The sequence below is a fragment of the Zonotrichia leucophrys genome, chromosome 1A (assembly GCF_028769735.1).
Source record: "Zonotrichia leucophrys gambelii isolate GWCS_2022_RI chromosome 1A, RI_Zleu_2.0, whole genome shotgun sequence".
NCBI classification, from domain to species: Eukaryota; Metazoa; Chordata; class Aves; order Passeriformes; family Passerellidae; genus Zonotrichia; species Zonotrichia leucophrys.
The window spans coordinates 59887466-59908701 of NC_088170.1; the positions used below are offsets into that span (position 1 = coordinate 59887466).

At 39.1% G+C, this 21236-nt stretch overlaps 1 protein-coding gene across 1 annotated transcript in view; it reads right to left on the reverse strand.

The window, feature by feature from the left end:
* Positions 1 to 2537: 2537 nt before the first annotated feature.
* FAM185A (family with sequence similarity 185 member A) overlaps positions 2538 to 21236 on the reverse strand; it is a 36237-nt gene continuing 17538 nt past the window's right edge. The window contains exons 5-8 of the mRNA XM_064702913.1: positions 19756 to 19797; positions 14269 to 14364; positions 11879 to 12013; positions 2538 to 2783 (exon numbers count right to left, since the gene is read on the reverse strand). Coding sequence (XP_064558983.1) covers positions 2668 to 2783; positions 11879 to 12013; positions 14269 to 14364; positions 19756 to 19797 — 389 coding nt within the window. The 3' untranslated portion in view covers positions 2538 to 2667. The remainder of the gene's footprint in view (positions 2784 to 11878; positions 12014 to 14268; positions 14365 to 19755; positions 19798 to 21236) is intronic.

A 21236-nucleotide genomic window follows, 5' to 3' on the forward strand; every position in this document is an offset into this window, starting at 1 on the left:
GCATTAGTAAGGAAGCATAGCAAATCTTTCTCACAGGAGTATGAATGCCTTCAAGCAAGACAGCTGCACTCCAACAGCACTGCTAACTCTCAGATGTTGATTCAAGCTGTCTTCATCTTTCAATAATGAAAGTTTTTGTAGTCCCGTGCAGAGCAAGCAAGGAATAAATCTGCATGTGTTGGAGGATTTGTTTGCCATGAAGGTCCTCTCCAGGACAAAAGCACTCTGACTCCCCAGAGAACTTCACACTTGGTGTGGTTGGTACCCATCAAGTGCAGCCTTCTTGAGGCGTGGAAGCAGTGAGTAGGCAGTGATTCTTTAATACCCATGCATTTAGGCACAGTTCTCCACTTCTCAACAGTCAATTGTGCACCCACAGCCCTCATTCTCATAAAAGCCTCTTGGGCTGAGTCCAGCTCTCTAAACAACCTCATGTTTGTGTCTGCAGGTCTGAACTGTAGGCTGGCTGGCAGCTGAGAGAGCAGGAGAACCAAATTAAAGGGAGCACAGATGAAAAAAGTGTTAGAGTATAAATTTGCTCCACTTACAAGAATGTCTTCTCATCAAACGGATAAAAAAAGATATATGGGCTCACAAGGGATTTGCCATTCAAACTCTAATTGCTGATAACCTACTAATCTTCCCTTGTCTAGAGATAAATACAGTTTCACCTCATTAGAGCAGAACAAGACATTGTTCAATGCCTTTGGGGAAACTCATAAGGAAGGATTTGTCCTCCTTCAACTCATTCTTGACCTTTATATTAACATTCTAGCTAGTCTCAACATGTTTTAGCTTGGAATGAATATAATCAGTAGCTTTAGTGGTAGCACAGTTTTTCTGCTGGCTGATTTAAACTTCTTTAAGCAAGTAACTAACAAGTCTGATGTTTAATTCCTGCTAGATTTAGAAAATCTATGAATTCAAAGTCTGAGTTTGCTTTCTTTTGAAAATGGAATAAATAACATGTTTTCTTACCATGTTCTCCCTTAAATTGCTGATGCAGCAGTCTCAAAAACCACAACCTTAATCTCAGAGGCTGACAGGCTTTGTATTTCAGGTGAATAATGGGACCATTAAATTGATTCAATCTTGTGAAATACCTACTAGACTGTTTTCATGTGGTGTGAATTTTGAGGTGCTTTTTTCACTTTGGCTGCAGCAGGGCATAGAAAACATTAGTTTCAAATATTTTTCTGGGTATCAAAAACCATTATAATTTATTAATTTTGTAACTTTAAAAAGTATAATAATAACTCATATCTAGTAATATTGTAATGCCTTTAGTAATACTATTAGAAATGTTTTATATATTACTGTTTATATTAAAAATACATATAATTTGTCATATGCATTAGTGCCCACCTCATCCCAACAAGAAGTACACACAACAATAAACAGGAAAGGGAGTTTTTAACCACCCTGAATTATAGTAGGTATGCTTCCCTTGACTCTTGAAGTCCATTAGCCAGGGGCAATTATATCTCCTGGGGAATCCTGTGGCAAAAGAAGTTAATTTCATAATGTTCCATTATGACCCAAGGAACATACACATATTTACAAAACTTAAAGCCTGAGCTGGCACTCTGAATTCTCTCTTGCTCCTCACCATCCCCTGAGCTGGCAGGGATTCTGACATTTCAGCTCAAAACACAAATTTCACTACTGCTTTTATAAGGTGCCATAGAGATGCATGGAAAGGCTTTTAAAAGCCCCATTTACTTTACTGTGTGCTTGTTTTACAGAAACACAGAACCCTCCACAAAAATCAGACCTGCCCTAGTGCAGGTTCACAGCTCCCCTCACCTCCCTCTCTGCCTCCCAGGAGCTCTGCAGGACAGGGCCCTCCCTCACTGCAGAGAGAGCAAACAATGAGATTCCAGCTCTCAGGCACAAAGACAACACTTCCCTCCCAGGGCAGCTTCTCCTTAGGGGAATGCTCAGGTGGACTCTCCCCTAAGCCCAGTTGGAGGAGTGCTCCTCCTTGAAATCAGCCAGATCCATGGTACTTTTGTTTATTTAAAAGCTTTTCTTTGCAGGTGAGCAGTGGTAGACAGAGCTGGAGTTCTTCCTTCTATCCACAAACCAGAGGTTCAGGATGACACAGAGCAAGTTCTGCCATTTCACAGAAGTATTTTTACACAGAGAGTACCCATCAGCCAGGCAGAAACTGCTCAGGGTTCAAACACCAAATGAGAAGACCACATAAGAACCACACTGAAAGTGATTTTTTCGTATCCATTATACAATTTGGTTGAAGAAAATTCTCTGCATTTTGCATAAACCAGCAGAATTCCCACAGTATTGAGACATTTAATTTAAAAGTACAACAGAGCTTGCAAAGCATGGCATCTTGGAAGTGTTGAAAATGCTTTTTTACATTTTTAAAAAACAACAAACTTCTGTTTGAGAGCTTTTAAACTGATATGGTAAGTGGGTCAAATTATATGAATTCTGAATATGTAAGATCATCCTGTTCCTAAAAGGCACTAAAAGTAAACCAGACTGTTTAGCACCAGCACTGTCACAGGCAAATCTTGGGTTAAAATTCTCTCATTTTTAATAGTTTCTCTTTTATATTAAGAATATTCATCCAAAACTTTTCATAATTTTACAGAAATGTTCCTTTGTAGTTTCTTGATTTAATCTCTTTGGCCTATTTCACCTTTAAGAACTCTTCAGCTTGACAGACTGGATCCAGCTTTGGCTTTTAAGACACACTTTGCCATTTTGTGTGTCAGCCTTAATCCATTTGTCTGTTTCATCCCTTTGATTCATGTGACCTGGAAAAGAGAGTTGTCTTAGTTTAATTTGACACACAGTAAACATATCATCTTCACATTGTCATTTTTTTACAAGCTCCCTGGAAGCACTTAGAGCACTTTTATTTGGTAGAATTTGTGTACTTTTAGCAGAAGCATTTCCTTCTTGATACATTTTTTTTTAATATTAATCTACTTTCCCATAATACATCTTTACAATAGAGTAAAGATGTTTTTATTATAGAGTACTGCACTTTTCTTTCTAAGCTAAAAATGTGTTATGGTGGGTTGACCCTGCTTGGATGTCAGGTCCTTACCAAAGCCACTCTACCATTCTCCTCCTCAAATGAACAGGCCAGAGAAAATGTAACAAGAAGCTCATGGATCAAGATAAGGACAGGGAGAGTTCAATCAGCAGTTACTGTCACAGGGAAAACAGACTTGACATGGGGAAAAATTAATTTTATTTATTCCAAATCAGCTCAGAGAAGGGTAATAAAAAATAAAGCCAAATCTTAAAAACATATCCCACTCACCCCTCCCTTTGCTCCAGGCTTAATTGCACTGCTGATTTCTCTACTTCCTCCCCACCAGAGGCACAGGGGGATGGAGAATGGGGGTTTTGGTCAGGTCACACATCATCTCTGCCACTCCTTCCTCTGCAGAAAGAGAGCTCCTGATGCTCTGCCCCTGCTCTGCCATGGAGCCCTCCCCCAGCTGCAGGTGGATCTCTGCACCCCTGCAGACCCCAGGGGCTGCAGCAGGGGAATCTCTGCTCTGGCAGCTGGAGCACTCCCTGCCCCTGCTTCTGCTCTGGCCTCCACATCAGCAGGGCTGTTTCTCTCACATATTTCACTCCTTTCTCCAACTGCTGTAGGGTTTTTCCTCTTTAACTCTGTTATTCATCATCACTGATGGGTTCAGCCCTGGCCAGTGGTGGATCCATCCTGGAGCAGGCTGGTGCTGGCTCTGTAGGGCACTGGGGAAGCTTCTGGCAGCTTCTCACAGAAGCCAGCCCTAGAGCCCTCCCAGCAACCTTGCCACACAGACCCTACATGTGCTGCTTTTCTCTGGGATAGGGTTATTTTTTTAATAGCAGCTGAGATGAACCATGTTTTAGATTTCTGCTGAAAACAGTGTTGACAATATATAAAATTTCTTATTTCTGAGTGGCCCTTTCAGAGGATCAAAACCTTTTCTTCTAATATTGCCCTGCCAGTGAGGAGGCTGGGGATGCACCATAAGCTGGGAGGGGACAGAGCCAGGACAGCTGACCCCAAATGACCAAAGGGACATTCTGAACTGCATGGTGGCACGTTCTGTATCACAGCTTGCAGGAGGAGGAGCAGGGGACACTCAGTGATGGCCTTTGTCTGACCCAGTACATGAGACACAGTCCTGCTTTCCTGGGGATGGCTGAACACCTGCTTGCCCTGGGAAGCAGTGAAAGAATCCCTCATTTTGCTTGGCTTGTGTGCACAGCTTTTGCTTTATCCATCAAACTGTCTTAATCTCAAAATCTCTCTCTATCCCAACCATGACTTTTCTCACTTTTACTTTTCTGCTTTTCTCCCCCATCCCACTGTGGGGAGTGAGTGGCAGCCTGGTGCTCAATAGCCAGCTCTGGTTAAACCATGGCTCTACATGAGATACTGATCTGGCTAAGTAATTTCAAAGATTTTAAGAGCCATGGTAAGACCTGATTGTCCAGATGCCCGGACATTTTGCAAGTATTACTGTTTCCTTATGATAATGGCCTAAAAAAACCCCCGAGGTATCTGTCTTACAGGTTTCACATAAACTGTACTCACAGGCATGCTCTGAAAAGCTCACTAACAAAGAAGAGAGTTCAACTCAGTCTCATTTTATAATCAAAAACCTGAGAGCCAGACAGAATAAATGATCTTCCAAATTTATACAAAAGATTTGTGTCCATATTGGGAATTAAACTGTGATCTTAAAAGTACCAAATCAGTGCCTTTATCACAAGATCAACCTTCACTTTGGTTTATCTTTACAAAATATCATTTATTATTACTTTGGTGTTCATTTAATTGTGTGAATTCTAAGTTGAGAATAATTTGAGCCTGTAATAGCAAGAGGGATGGCAGGGAAGCAGATTCTGAGCCAATTTTGCAAACATGCTCTGCTCTGACCTGTAACACAGCTGAAATTAAATTCTGGCCACAGCAAAAACAGTGGCAAAACTCCAAGTGACATCACTGCACTGGTTTCCACAACTCAGGCCTGTGTGCCAGAACTTTTCAATAGCATTTCAGAGCTTTAGCAGCTCTAAGAGGGATTCATTTGAGTTTATGGGCCAAACCCACAGCAATTCACAACAGGCTGAGGTGTGGTTTGGAAGTACAGAGTTCTCAGAAGAGTCCAACAATGCCAGAGTCACTTGAGTGTCCCTTGTTATCAGACTACAACATGCCTTCAGGTGTCTCCATGGGGATGTCTCAATACAATTTCTGCACTCCTCATTGCTCCAGACAGCAGCAGTCTCAAGCACACTCAGTGTCAGTGTCATTCCTACAGTAAAGCAGAACCCACAGACCTCTACTCATCATCTAACTGCAGACTGAAATCTGTGATGAATCACCAAGTTGGACAAATGTGTTGTATATGGAATCCATTAAAATCTGAAAGTTCAGTTCCTCAAAGTTTTCCTGAAACATTGATTTTCAACAGTATTGTATCAGAGAGTACAGAACAAAAACTAAAACAGAATCTTTTAAGCATAGATAGCACTTGAAACATTTCATCAGTCTGTTTTTTAAGGAAACAGCCTCCAGGTGACAAGAAATCAAACCAACAAATAAGTATAAAGGAAAATTTCAGCTGATCCTTTAACAGAGATGTAGAACACTGAAATACAGCTTTTTCTCCTAGGGAGAAATAAATGCAGGGCAGAGATATTTCCAGAAAGTGCATATTGGAGTGCTTGGTCCCAGCTCCTCTCTCTCATATTTTTGTGACTATGGCTTGTACTCCTGTACAAGAAACAAACACTGAAACACAGAATCAGTGCTGTAACTGGTTTCATGCACTGCTTACACCTTGGCAAGAAAGTTAAAGCAGAGTTTAGGGAACACAGGAACAAATTTACAAGAGCCATTTTAAAGCTGAGTTTCTGTATGAGCTCTGTTTCTCATTTTGGTTTTGCCATGTGAATGTAGAAAAAAGTTTTGTTCCTTATACTCCTGGAAATTTGCCTGTGAGGCAAATATTAAGGCTATTAAGCCCATCACTAGTAGGAGGTTCAAAGTTATTTCCTATATTTGAATTAATTTATGTATGAGGCACTAATCAAGCAACAAGGTTTAGCTGGACCTTTTGATGACTGCTTGGGTCTTAACTGTACTCACTGCTTGTACTCTGGATACCATGAGAACATGAGTGGATTTTGAGGAAGACTTTATTAGCTTGATTAAATCACAAAAGCAAACAGCCTCCTGAACTGAGAATGATGGGGGGGAATTAATTACAAAACCTACCAGGCAAGACAGCAGCATGAGTTCAGGAGAAGACACATACACTATTATGCTGTGTATACCTTTCAATTTAAAGCCCAGGAAATAGGTTGTGGTGTTTAAAGGAATGTAACACCTTGGCAAAACTTCAGAGTCAAGTACTGACTGTTTATTTACTTGCCTTCCTGGAGATTGGAGAAGTTGAGAGCTCTATTTTCATATCACAAAACACAAGAAGAGGATCATATTTTAAGTGTTGTTCATTGGTAGTGTTAGGACTGTGGTATACATCAAAAGGTTGTGAACAGCTTGAGTTGAATGCAAGCTGAAACCAATAAAAATCTGTAGGATAGCATCTCATCTAATGTGTTTAATAAAAGTTGGATGAACTTTCTATTTGACTTGAAGGAATGTAATCTTTTCCAGATACAACCTGGGTCTTTGTTTATTTTTTTTAAGATATTGCTTAAGGATCAAGGCTTCACAGAGGGCAGTGTGTAGAGGGACATTATAAAACAAAGCTCTTCCCACTCAATTTTAGTGGCCAAGAGTCAATAAAAACTGCTTCTAAGAAAGAAGGAAAGTTCTGAAGTGCCTTGAGAACAGACTAAACAGGGGGGGCATGACAGCACATAGTGTTACTCCTGGGACTGAACTGCAATGCTGACTGCAACAAACCCAAGACAGCTGCACAGTGGGAGCACTTGTGCAGCTGGTAAGCTTCAGATAAAACCTGAAGCTTCAGCAGACTGACATAATACAAGCTCTTTCACTTATTTCCCTTTTAAAGGCAAGTTGCTTGTCTCATGTTATTCACTGCCCCTTCAGCTGTGTTTGTATTCAACCCTTGAACTCCAGACAGTTAAAACACAGACATTACCTTGGAGTAAGCAATACAGAATTTCTCATCATGAACACTCTTATCCCCATCCATCCATAAAGCTTTGAGCAGGGTACAAGAGACTGATGCAGTCAGTCCCCTCTGGCACCCTGGCCTTAAAGCAATCCTAAAGGAAGGCCACAGTATTCCATAGGCTGCTCTCCCAGCACTACTGTGTGAGGGACCACTGAGGGAACAGTGAGAAGTAATTTTCCTGATGGCAGGAAACATCTGGCTAGATCCTCTTTGCTCCAGCAGGGAACATCAGGCAGATGTGAAAGCTGTAATAATTCAGTGCATGCCTGAGAGAATTATTGTTGTAAGGAGAAAGGCGCTTCTCACCACAACCTATGGGGAGAACCAGGCAGGACGAGAAGACCTGAAGCATGTAAGTAAGAGAAACCTGAAACATCAGAGATAGGACAGAAGTGTCAATGTCCATCTTTTCAAAGGAATCTGGTAATTACAGACAGGCTGACTCTCCAGAGGCACAGGAAGAGGAAGGCCAGCTAAGAAGTTCTGCAGTATTAAAAGAATAACTGGATACTCAATCAACCCAGAAGGTAGAGGCAATGTGAAAATTTTCACAGGGGAAAAGGAGTTACAGGAGTCAATGGGGGATTTCCTCTGCATGTCTTCTATACACATCTGAGGGAAGGCATAAATTAACATGGGAGAGTTAATTACCTGCATGACCACCAGAGGCATGGCTAAGAGAACACTGCTCTCAGGTGGCTCAGCAAAGCTCTTGTGCTGCAGCCAGGATGGGATTAGTATCAAAACCTAGAAGTCCTGTTAACTGCTGCAATTGTTGTCATGCTGACAACAACTGGGAGCAAGCATGTCTCCACTTGGGAAAACCAAAACTCCCAAAGCATATGCTCTTTGTATAAGGACAAAAAACCACAGAGCCAGCTGAGAAGATAAAAACAGCGAGACACAGTAACAACAAATATCCACAGCCTCTGAGGAGCACCTGGGACATGGTGGGACATTTACCATGGAAACTCACAGAGCTGCTGCAAACCAGATGAATTGCCTGCAAAGTTAAAAGATTCCTCAGCACCAAGCAGATGGCATCAGGTGAAAGGTTGCCACCGGATATGAACCTGGCACTAGAACTGGGGCAGGGATGGAGAAACATCCAAAATCAGGTGAATCCCTGGCATCACTCAGAGATGAGATTTACATGGTTTATTTTCCAGACAATTAGGTTTGGAAATTGACACCATTTGCTACAAGGATTCAAATAGAGTCCCTGAAGGACTGCAAGACTTTTTCCAGCAAGTTCACAGTGGTCAACACACAAGTTGGCAACCAAAGTGGCTGAAGTGTGTCCAATGGCTGCATTTCATTCAGTCCCCATCCACCCACATGCCTGATAACCTTCCTTTGTTACTGTGGGGTGGGTGGGAGCAGATGGTCACATCAACCTGAGACAAGAGACACCAGGGCTGAAGCCTTTCCTGAGCACTGAATTTAGTCTGAGATGCTCACCTGGTCTTCACAACCTGCAGCACTGACAGTCCTACTGCCCCCCAGACAAGTGCTACAAGCAAGTTTATCTTGCTATTTAGTTAAGTTTCCTTTATATAAGGTCAAGTTATAACTTCTAGTCCTACTGCCAGTTGACAAAACAATTTATCTCTTTATTTCTCTGTAGCAACTTCTTACATACTAGAAGAATGCATCTCCCCTTCCCTTTGTTTTCTCTTTTGAGACAAAACCAGAACTTTTCATTCTCTTGTTAATCATGATTTCAGGACTCTGATCACATGTTCTCCTTGAGAGACTCTACAGTTTCAAAGCACAGTACTCAAAACTGGACACATTCCAGCTAAGTATTACTAATGCCATGTAAAGCCAAAGGATTATTTTGAGTTTTACAGAACAATCATGTTAACATGCTGTTTGTTTTCAATGGTGTAACACTATTGTTTCCTGATATTATTTAAATATTGCTCCTCTCAGGACTACACAGGTAATTGCTTCTACCTTTGTACTTAGAACTTAACTTATTGGAAAGTGGCCTAAAAAGCATATAAATCAAAATCATATGAACTTTAACCTTGACTTTCAGCATGTTTCAAGTCTTTTGACATAACAGTCTTCTAAGTTAATTTTCTGTTTAAATATTTAACACTTTTTAGCCTCCTATTCTTTCTCTTACCACATGTAGTACCTACAGCTAATTACCTCCACAGGCATAAGATTTAAGAACACAGGCACACCTGGAGACAGGGAGCAGGCAGACATTGAGCAGGAAGGGCTTCTCTTCTTGCCAGGGCAAAGAAAGAACACCTTGACATGATTATAATCAGAAATTACTGGAATTACTCAAGCACTCTAAAGGCAGCCAAACACTTCCACTGATGGAAGCTGGACCAGTGCTGAGCATCAACTCTGTTTTTGTGACATTTCATTATAGCATACATACTGCTTCCAAGACTGCCAATGGAAACAGATGTAATTTGCCCTTGCAAATTACTTCAAAGAATGAAAACTCCCTGTCACTGCTCTCCAGTTCCCTCCCTTTCTCAGCAAGTGTCTCCATTTTGCAGGAAAGTCCCTTCTTTTCCTAAAAGAGCAAACCCATTTTCCCACTCCCATCCTCTGTCTCTGGAGCACTCACTGCAGACTTCCATCATCCTGCTTTCACTAAATCCCACTCTGTTCCTTGGCGGGCTGGCCAAGCCTGGATGGGAGTGCTGGTGGGGCTGTGGTGCACTGACTGCCCTCAGTGTGGAACTGGGGGTGATGGTGCACATAAGAACTGCTCTAAAGCAGCAGGGAAGGATTTCCTAGAGCAGCAAAGTGCAGGAATATCTGCACGTTTAACCAAGTCACAGAACTCTGCCCTGTCTTCCCCCTGGACAGCCTTCTCTCTAACACATGCACATACTCCCAGAGGCAGGCAAAGCTTCCTAAAAGGTCACAGTGCCTGTGTTATTCACATGAGAACTCGATTTTCTGAAAATCATCTGGTTTTAAACTAATCTTTGAACTCAAAAGCATAAAACTCCTAACCTGCCATGCTCTTGTGACAGTTTTTAACCACTTGGCAAAGCCTCTCTTCACTCTCTATTCTACATTTCTTCAGTCACAACAGCAGGACAGCTATGGACCTTGTACCTGAAACTTCAACAGTGAATAGCACCCCAGGATACAGAAATTGTATTAAATGATTTTCAATTATTTGAAAATCTACTTGTACAATAAAATTACCAAATATTACCTTTAGGAAGAAGCAATTGTTGATAGTGAGGGGCAAGTGCAGAAAGAATACACATAAGGTAAAGAGAAATAGAAGGAGGAAGTATTTCCCTTTTTATGTAATGCTGTATCTTCTTTAAACAACTGATAAGCATTGGCCTAATGCTGTTGCCTCTGCAGAATTCTTGATGATTTCTATGCTTTTGGGACATGTATATTTGAGAGTTAACTAATCAGAGTTTCTGCTTTTGGCCTCAAGTGCCAAGATGATTTCCATACAGAACAGTGGTTGAAAAATTGTATCTGCTCCAGTGATGACTGTCCCACACAAACACTGACTGGGTTGTGAAACCAGAGAAGTCATTCAGCTGGGGATATTTGAAACACCATCCTTATCTTTAATGTTGCCAAAGTAGCAGATGATTGATTGGCTGGTGGTCCTCATTCACTGAGAAGTCTTGTTTTACTGCTGAGGTGATTTTTTACACCAAATCATGCTAGAATCTGGGGTCCTTCCACAGACTTCTACCCTGACAACCTCTAATTATGGTTTTTGTAGAAACTGCATTTAATAACCACTACTAAATTTAAGTGCTAGTTACTGTTCCTAGGCAGAAAGAGATATATAAGCAGGCTACATACTAAAATTATGTAATTATAATTCCAGTGTTTTCCTAACTTTGAGATTCCCATTTTACATGGGAGAGGAAAAGAGGTTTTGTGCATATTTTCTTAGGTTTAAAACTCCAAGCCTTACCCCATCTGCTGTCACAGCAGGTCACACTGACATAACACATTCAAACAGAGCTGGAGCCCTCAGACACACTCAATGTTTTCTCTAGAGCAAACTGTGGAATTGGTAAAAGCAACAGCCTTAACTTCTAGATAGCAACATCTGGAGTGGGGGAGAGAAATACACACCCTGACAGTGAATTGTGCAACTGTTTTCTAAAGCAGGAAACAGCAAGACCTGGGATTCAATTTTAATTGCCTTACAAGAATAGTTCCAGTAATTGCAGGTACCTTTCCATGTACTCTCTGCCTCTATTCCTACAGCTCCAGCTTCTTCTGCTCTTCTCATCTCCCACCCATCATTTCTCAGCCTATCTTGCACTACATACTATTTATAAATATGCCATTATCCCTTTTATTTCCCACGCTTTGACTCAGAAACAGACAGATTTTTTAAATTATTATATTTTGAATATAATAGATTGCTTAGGAAAGTCTATGTGAGTTTCTAAGCCAACAAAGCAATGGGTCAAATTCAGCCCCGAATTATCTCCCACAAATTCACTGGACTAACACTAAGGAGGGATTTGGCTCTAAGGCTTTTCTTAGAAGTTGATTACATTCACAAGTCATTTACCAAATAAAATTTTAACATCATCCAGTAACATGGGGAGTAGAACAGCACAAGCAAACATCTGAAAGTGAAGCAGATTAAACAAGCAGCTGCCAAGGGCAATAAACTAATAAAGAAATGTAGATGCCTTTGACTTAGGCCAGACAGACATTTATTGGAAGCCAAGATTAGTAAGCCTTACCACTTAGAGTCACATGATCATCTTTGGAGGCACTCTGTGTTTCTTTTAACTGGATCTCTGAGCTCACATCCACTTTTCTTCCAGACAGCTCTAAATAGGCTTTGAGAGATGCAGGTACCTTGACTGTAATTGAACCTGGTATAAAATGAAGTGCAAGCTAGTTAGTTTAACCCTGAGATCAAAGCATGAAATAGTCCATTATTTCACTAACTCCAATCAAATCATCATTTGGTTGTGCTTGGTTGGGGTTTTTTTTTTAAAGTCTTCAGAAACGGTAACCTCTTGTTTGTGGTCACTGGAAGGATAAATGAAGGTATCTTCATTTATCATAAACAGAGTATGTCATATATAGAAAATGGCATCACAGCATTTCCTTCACAGACATGAAAAAAAATAGTTTGGTAGAGGATGTTATTACAGGAATGATCAAAGGAAGCAAATATAATAGATCTCATTAAGTTCATCTTCTAGTTGTATATTCATATTCCAGAGCAAGGACAGGGCAGACTTGACAAATAACCCAGTCACTGCACGGCACATGATGAAAGGATTGCTCCTCTGGAAGGATGAGGGGCTGCTCACTCACTGTGAACACTGGCAATTGTCTTTGCTTTACTGCTCAGGGCCAGCTGTTCACACCTCCAACAGATGCAGTCTCAAAACTGACTTACCAGTTTAGACTGTGCATCACTAAAATGTAAACTAGTAGCAAAATTGCTGCTTTGGTGGCCTGAATAATTCTACTTTGAGATTAAAACCAGAAATTCTGACTTCTGCTGCCCCTAAATTTCTATGCATCAGACCAAAGGCAGACACTGGGCTCCCAACCTGGCCACATTAGTCATCTTTGGAATAACTCAGTCACAAAGTCTGAGAGCTCTCTCCTACATATTAGATCAAAAACATGAGAAATACAGAATATGCTTCCTTTTTATGTGTTCCTTAGTTTTTGCTCAATTTCAACATTTACTTTAGAAAAACATAAAACAGTTTCTTGACATCCATCCCAGAAGCTTCAGCAGAACATGGTAAGGATAACAGCAAAGAAGCACCAGAAAGCAACCCTGGCTGAGCAATTTACACACAGCAGAATCACTTGCCTGTGACAGCTCTGATGAACAAATAACTTCCAGTATAATTTAGGCCTGCATTTTGCTGGATACACAAAAGCCTTAGAATAGGAAAGGGAAAAGGTCTTCATCTTTGGGTCCTCTTTGGAGAGTTGCTCAGTGATGACTCACAAAACCCAGCACACATGCAGCTCATTTAGCACAAGTGGGACATTTTCTACACTGCAGCTGTCGGCAGTTACTCTGAATTTACAGGGTAAACAGAGCTTCAACTTTGCCTTTACTAAACTGTGCTGCCAGAAGAGATGTTAGAAAATAGTTTGAAAATAACATTAATTAGCTTTTATTGAATATATTTCTCTTTTCTTCTAGCTCAAAGAGACATTAACTTAGCAAAATAAGTGATACTAAAGGTAACCAAGAAATAATATAAAAATAAACTTCTTTGCAATAACGATGCCAAAATAGATGTACAGAAAGATGCACAAATTATTTCAATTCACTGACATCATGAGTCCCATTTTGAGTAACTGTTAGGTTTTAACAGGGCACAGGCCTGGTTTCACAGGAGACAGAAGTGGACCAAACCACCTGAAGTGTCTGACATGACATTAAAGTCAAGTATAAAAATGCTGTGGTGTGTTTTGGATTTTGTTTGTTTGCATTTTGGGTTTGTGGTTTTTTTTTTTTTATTTTATTTTTTCAAACTAGGATTAACAAGATGCATTCAGGGCTCTGTAATTTACAGTATCATATCTTCAGAATGGCAAAACTGAATTAATTCAGCAAAGCAGATATGAATTCAACTTTATGTGTGAGCTTTTAACTATGAAGAGGAATTTAAGTGAGTAAGCAGGAGAGAAAATTAAGGAAAAATGGTAATGTAAAGCTCTCCCATCTTTGCTTTTCTGCCTTCAAATTTTCATAGTAGAACATTTCAGTCAGAAAGCAAGAAAAATAAATGTAAGTGTGTCAGTGATCACTGCACATACAGGATCATGGAGAAAACTGTGCTCAAGGCAAAGGAACACTGTAAGCCTAGTCAGCTCTGCAGAATTCTGCTGGGCATATTGCCAGAAAAAAAAAAATTGAAAAACACAAACACATTTAATCCATCTTAGTATTCTTGTCCCTGACAAGAGCTTATTGTATTTTAAGTATTTATAGACATCTTCCAATAATGATGTCAAAAAAAAAGGAAATAACCAATAATCACAAACTATTTTTTACAGACAGATAAAAACCCCCAAAGCAAACACTTATCTCCTTTTCTTTTACATCAAAATCTGCTAGAAAAAATATTTGACTTAGTTTGCTAACCTTTCTGGGATTTCAGATCCACTTTTCTTAATTGACTGACATAAACATCTATTGTCCCATGATATGTAGAAGCTTTTAGACTTCCATCTGATGAATCTGAAAAACAAAAGAAAAGAATTTGTGTATCATTCACTCTTTTAAAGTAAACATTTGCCAGGATATTTCTTTATACCTCAAACTGATTTTTATCAATTCTTTTGTGTTTAGGAATAATAATTATATTTATTAATATTCATAATAATTTACGGATTACACATAATAATTTACATAATATACATATGCAAAATAATTTACAGACTGTCAGCCTTCACTTAGGATTTTTCAGAAACCTGGTATTCTATCTCCCCACTCCAGGACTGGGGCACACTCTGCTCCTCAGGCTGTGGCTCTGCAGTTGTTCTACATTACAAGGGCCCAACTGCAGTGCACATCTTCCTACAGCAATGTCTTCATCTTTGTGTGAAAATCAAGCATGAAACTTGAATACTAATATCTCTTTTAGCTTCCAAAAGAGTTCATTTGCTCAGACCCTGTGCAGGGAGAACTTTACCCAGGAAAGCTACCCCATGCAGTAACCAAGCAGGTGAGCACGGCAATATCTTGTTACACAGAAAAACTGAACGCAGGCTGATTTGTAAAGTCTGATTCACTACATCTGCGTTATCAACAATTGTTTAATATGTCCAGGAAAACAACATTATTTGTTCTGTACCTTGGAATAGAGAGGACTAAATTTTCTTTTAAACCTTATTAGCAGAAATTTATGATCATACAACTTTGCAAAGAAGCATTTTTACAAACAGAAAGCCTTTAAGAAGCTTTAAGTGTATACTTGAGTAGTCTTTATTTGAAATGTACTCCAATTCTAAACATACAGACTTGCACAATATTAAGTGAAGTCCCAAAGAGTTCAACTATTTTCAAACTACTGAGTTCCAACTACTGAACAAGTTTATACCTAATAAGAATTGCAAAGAAATTACAAAAAAAATCTAGAGGAGCATAAAAAAATTACCTTGGTACACGAGCAAAAGGCAGTTACTGAGAGGTATTTTTAGAGACAATGCTAGAAATTAAAGTATTTGCAAGAAATCCTGAGACACTGATAGACACTGGTTTCTGAATATGTATAAAAAAATCCAACAGTCAAACTATTAGAATAGCGACAAAAAAAAAAAATTGAATTAAACTTCCCATTTTAAAAAGTAAAAGCTTTAATGAGAGAATTAACTTGATTAATTAACAAGGATGTCTCATATTAACATTTTATACTTGCCATACAGTTTTAGCTCTAAGTAAACTCATCTGGAGCTTTTCTGATCCCAGGTTTCAAGCACAGATGCCAAAGATCAGTGCATTGCTTACAACAGCAAAAACACAGAAAAGAATCTTGATCCCACAGCTAAAGCTGATTTCTTTGGAGGGGAAAGTAATCAAAAGAACCCAGCTAATCCATACTTAGCTGAGAAACTGAGAAGGGCTTTGGCTAAAAAGAAAACATCCATAACTAGAACTGGATGGGAATGCTTCTGCCATTTCAAGACTGTACTAAAGAAAGTCTGTTCAAAATCTGAAAAAAGAAAATTAACTCTTCATTAACAATGAAGAGTTCTGCTTGTCTAAGTGAAAATGAAATATTGATTTTAAATGGTCATTTTTTAAAAGGTTGTTCATAATAGTTGAAAAGGTAAAGTCATTAGAAGTGGAAAATTTGACATGCATCAACCTTTTTAATGCCCTTTTTAGCAGCGATCACTAGAAGTTTTCATGCAAAGGTTGTTTTTGCAGAGATTCCCCATCAAATTCAGTAACAGCCAATTACCAACTCCACATAACCTTGATAGAGATTTTGCTGGCAACAGATACAGGAAACATCCAGCCTTTGACTCTTCTGCTTTAAACAGAACCTAGAATAAGTGCCTTTATCTATTCTAGGAAGGAAGAGTCTCCAGTGACAGAAGAGCAGCTCTCTCCAGGGAGAACAGCTACAAACAGGCCACATTCCACCAGCTGATGGTGCTTCAACAACACTGATCCCCTGAAGCCTTTCTCTTCCCACTTCTCAAATGCAAAAGCAGCTCCTGGGGGATTCTTCCCAGTGGGAAGATAACTTGTGTGAATCTGCAAGACTGAACAAAGTGTTTTTCCTAGATCTTCAATTAATAAATATTAAAATAAAAAGAATTCTTGTTTTGTTAGAGATTGGATGGTGTTGGCAGAAGGCATCAACACGAATAAAGGATGCAGGAGGAGGGCAGGAGGGACAGACTCACCAAGGCACAGATTTACCAGAAAAGTCAAAAACAACCTGGAGAGAAATGGAACACTTTTCCATTGAGGAACACTGTTTTGGGAGGATGACTTGCCAGATTTTGACTCCCAGAGCACCTCACTAATACAAAGTTTCCTATGGCTGAAGAAACTTCAGCAGAGTTTCAAAACCACCAAAAGCTTGGCAGCACTACCCAAACACTAAACCTGACACTACAGTACTGCACAGCAAACAACTGTTAAGCTTTGACCTATGCAAGTATCCATGAAATATATTTCATGGAAACAACTGAATATGATTTATGTAACAAATGTTACGGATATGATATTAAATACAAGTGTGTAGATACAATTAAGAATACCAAGAAACATAAATAGTTCATCACTTCTGCAAAGTCCATAAAGATCCTGTTTCAAGTTTGTGTCTCTAACTCTTAACAAATAAAGGGGAATAAAAGGAAAATTAATTTTAAAAAAAGATAAGGCACAACAGAGTGCACAAATAAATAAATAAATATTTCAAAAATGAAAAATTACCCTATACTAAGAAGCATAGGCTGATAGCATAAAATACATAACAAACAGCAATGGAGACAATACATATTTTATGGTTATGAGAGATCAAACTTAAGGCAATTTATTTTCCAATATATACCCAGTGCTAGCTGATATGAATGCGAATAACTGAAGGTAAAAATAAGGAAAAAATGTATAGTTGAATTTGAGTTTGCTAAGGACCAACAGGGAAATAGTTTTCTCCAGGTTATTCAAGGGGGAGAACAAGGACAAAGCCTTTTACTGGAAATAGAACAGATGGTCAGCCTTGTGCAGCTTTAGCTATTTGAGAATTTACTGGTACTAGAGAAAAAAGATTAAATAAAAGGGCACAGTGAAGCAAGATGTCCTTGGAAGGACAAAAGTCTGTTAAGTTTTATGGAAATAAATAGAGCTTGAAGAACAAAACCTAAGTCACATAACTTGAGAAAGACTGCACAAAAAGAACAGTGAAAGGCCTACAAAGGTAACATTTAGCATCACTTTATCAGCCTAGCACTAAAGAAAGGATTAAACACAAGTGATCTTTACTTCAATCTAAGCAAAAACATGCTTGTCCTAATAACACCTAAAGACTGACCTTGTTTATGGTAAAATCAGTGACAAAAATCAATCTCTATAGGAACAAAAAGTATTTATCATTATTTGATTATAGACTGGAGGAAGCATGAAATTCCAAGGTATCTGAAGTGTGATGAAGATTGAATTCCTGCTCAGCTATCTATCTAGTATTTCTCATTGATAGAAAACTGGCAAAAATTCTTGGTTTAGTTCATTGTTCTAAAACTGTCATATGAAAAGTATTATAAGAAACTGAAATGTATTCACTAAATAGACTTCATTATTATTATTAAGAATTCACTAAATTGCACACAAAACTGAAAAATCCTTAGCAGTCCTGACCATACTCACCATGGGACCTGTCAGAACAAATGATGCAACACACAAAGCAAAGAAATCTCTCAAGGAAACAATTCCTTTCCTAACTAAACTATCCAGGCTATCCTTTTACCTATTCATGATCTATTTTCTATCCCAATATTCAATTATATCCATTGGGTGTAAAGGCCACAGTCTGTTTTAGATAAATTACTCTGCTCCAAAAAAGCCCAAACAACCAATCCACCTGGCTTGCCTGCTTTGGAGAAAAGGAATTTGGGGGTGAGCTCACTGCTCTCTGCACCTTCCTGGGGAGGGGAAGGGCACAAGGAGGTGCTGAGCTTTTCTCCCTGGTGCCCAGTGAAACCTTGCATGGGAATGGTTCTTTTTTAGGAAGGACTGTTTTACAGAGAGAGTGGTCAAACACTGGAGCAGGGCTCCCAGAGAGGCTGCTGCCCCAAGCCTGTCAGAGTTTAAGAGCCCCCAAACAAGACACTCCAACTCTGGTTGGACTGGATGGTCACTGTGGGACCCTTCCAACTGAAATAAGGCACAAGGCCTTCAGCAAACTGGTTGAGTAGGAGGTGTTCTCAGATTTTAAGAGTTGAAAGTCTGAATCTTCAAAGTGTTTTACCTTTAGAAAAACCCATAAAAATACCAGGGATGTTCAGCACTCTTTAGGAAAAGATGAAGTCTATCTAGTGCTGTCAGAATTGAAGTCTGAAAAATAAAGTTTCTTCAACAGTAAGAGTGTCCCAGTGCTTAAAAGCTGAACCTGGTTAGTTAAGGAAAATAATCATCATCTGTTGATGGAAAAAGCTACCTCCTATATTAAGAAACCTTTATTTAAACACTCTTCATACCCTATGAGTTTATTTAAGAGAAGGAAAAACAGCCTAGCAAGTTGAATTTAATTCTGTGGTTTAATGACTAACTCATAAGAATGTGTCTTGCATTCATTTTCCAGGAATGCTAATACAGAGCTCTTAGAAACACAAGAAGAGTTGTTAACAGTCCCTGAACACATCCTAGAGATGGTCCCTGAAACATGCTTAGTGAGTGACTACAGTTAAAATCTTCAAGATCAGGGCCTGAGGAAGTCTTTCCACATTCAAAAGATACAAAATGTTATACAAAGCTCAGTGTTACTTCAATTTCCTGCCATATCAATAATTAGAATTTGAGTTTCTCACTTTGGTGTTTGTGTGCTATAAAAAGCACTGATATAAGGTACACCATAACTAATAGCTCTGAGTTATCCTGTCATATAAATTCCCAGGTTCCCAATAAAAGGTTTATGAGCTGTTTTCATTTCTGAAAGGAAAACTATTGGCATAAGAGTTTCAAACACTGAAATTATCACAAGCCTTCCCATCACCTCCCCAAATAAGTAATACATCAATGATTAGCTTTCTGATATAAAAATTAAACATAGCTAATCACTGATAGCAATAAATATAAGAGAGAACTACAGTAAGGGCACAACTGCATTTGATGTAGACTTAAGCATTTTCTTGTGTCTTTTTATCCCATTTATATCTAAAAGATGACAGCTAGACTCAGCCTCACTTGTGCAAAGTCCAGTGAGATCATGTCCCTTGCCCAACCACAAAAGGCTGACTTTGGAAAGGGTCTTATTCAGCCACACTTATCAGGGCTACTCCTGAAAATGAGGCAAAAACATCTGTGTGAAATCACCTCCTCTTCACTTCCCCTGTGAATATTTAGCCTTTAGAAAGGAGAAGGGAAGAGCAAAAGACACAGAGAGAAGGCAGAACCTACCTACTGTGATACTCCCTCTTTTCGTCTGAAGGTTGGTATTACCTATAATGAAAAGGGGAAAAATGTTAAAAACATATTATCAAAACATATTATTTATTCATTTTTTATCTTGTTGCTTTACAAACAGAAGTCTCAACACATGTGGGTAACAATTAATTGATTTCAGACAAGAAAAACATTGAGTGAATTCAAAGATACCACCTGGATGTGAGGGAGAAAAAAATGTAGAGAGGTATGTGCAAGGCTAATGCACAATATTGCCTCAGTTTACTTTGGGCAATTTTTTGTTAATTGCTCTGATGCCTGCAACAGCATTAGAGATTATTTAAGTTCAATTGCATGAATGACATAAACAGTTTCTATTTTCCTATTTTATATACCTATACCCCATGTCTGCTGGAGGCAATCTTGTGTATTATCTGCAAAGGCAACTTCCTGGACCCAATGAACATTTCCTACTCCCTCCAAACTTATTCTTTTGTAAAAGTACACAAACTCTTGTTTTCTAAGAGTTTTGTGCATGACAACCCCTTGTGAACATTTCCATTGACTTCAGTTGTAGTATGTTGGACAAAGTGGAGAACATCAAACAAAGTGTGTAAGGCACAAAATGTAGAATGGTCTTCTACTGAACTTGCATCACTTTAAACAGGCACAAGTGTTCCAGCCTTGAAACTTCAAAATACTTGTTCTGCCCTTTCACCTACAACATCAAGAAAATCTGGAAGGACAACAGATGTACCTCCTAACAGAAGAGACATCTACCCTACTAACAGTCTAACTAAGTTGTACAAACTTCTCCATTTCCATGCATAAATGTGTCACAGAAAATGCTCTAAATTAAAAACTAAACCACACCATGTCATCCCTGCCATTCTCTCATCCTCCCAAGAGAAAGGCAGAAGAAGACTAAGGCTGATCACAGAAATTGAGTGCAGTTTAGCAACACACAGTAGCCATAATTTTCAGATTTTCAGAAGAGGTTTTAAAAATTGCAGATGGATTAAGCTCTACCCTATCTTGTGTAATTACACAGTAGTAAACAGCCATTAGGGCAGAGCGCATTCCACTGCATATGACCTGTATTTTTCTTAGTGGTTCATGGGCTGAAAGCTAGAAAAGCAGTCTATCATCAACAGTCTTAAATTCATCTTTTCAAGCACATACTGTACAAAATACTTTGGAGTTCTAAAAATCAGAGCAGAAACAAAAGCAGTTTTCAATGACCTTGAAAGATGTTTGGCTTCACTCTTTGCTGTTTTTTAAAATCCATGCTATAATTATCCCATCCTTTCCCTCATTTTATCATGGCTGGCACTTAGTTTGGTACAACCTACAAAAAGACCCAGGGTTTTGCCAGCCAGCAGCTCCCATGGAGCATCTGAAGGTAGATCAAATTCTGTCAGCATACAGCCCCTGGGGCTGTTCTGCATTTTTATGGGAGTTTTCTTACCTGTTTTCATTAGATCCTTGAAAAATAT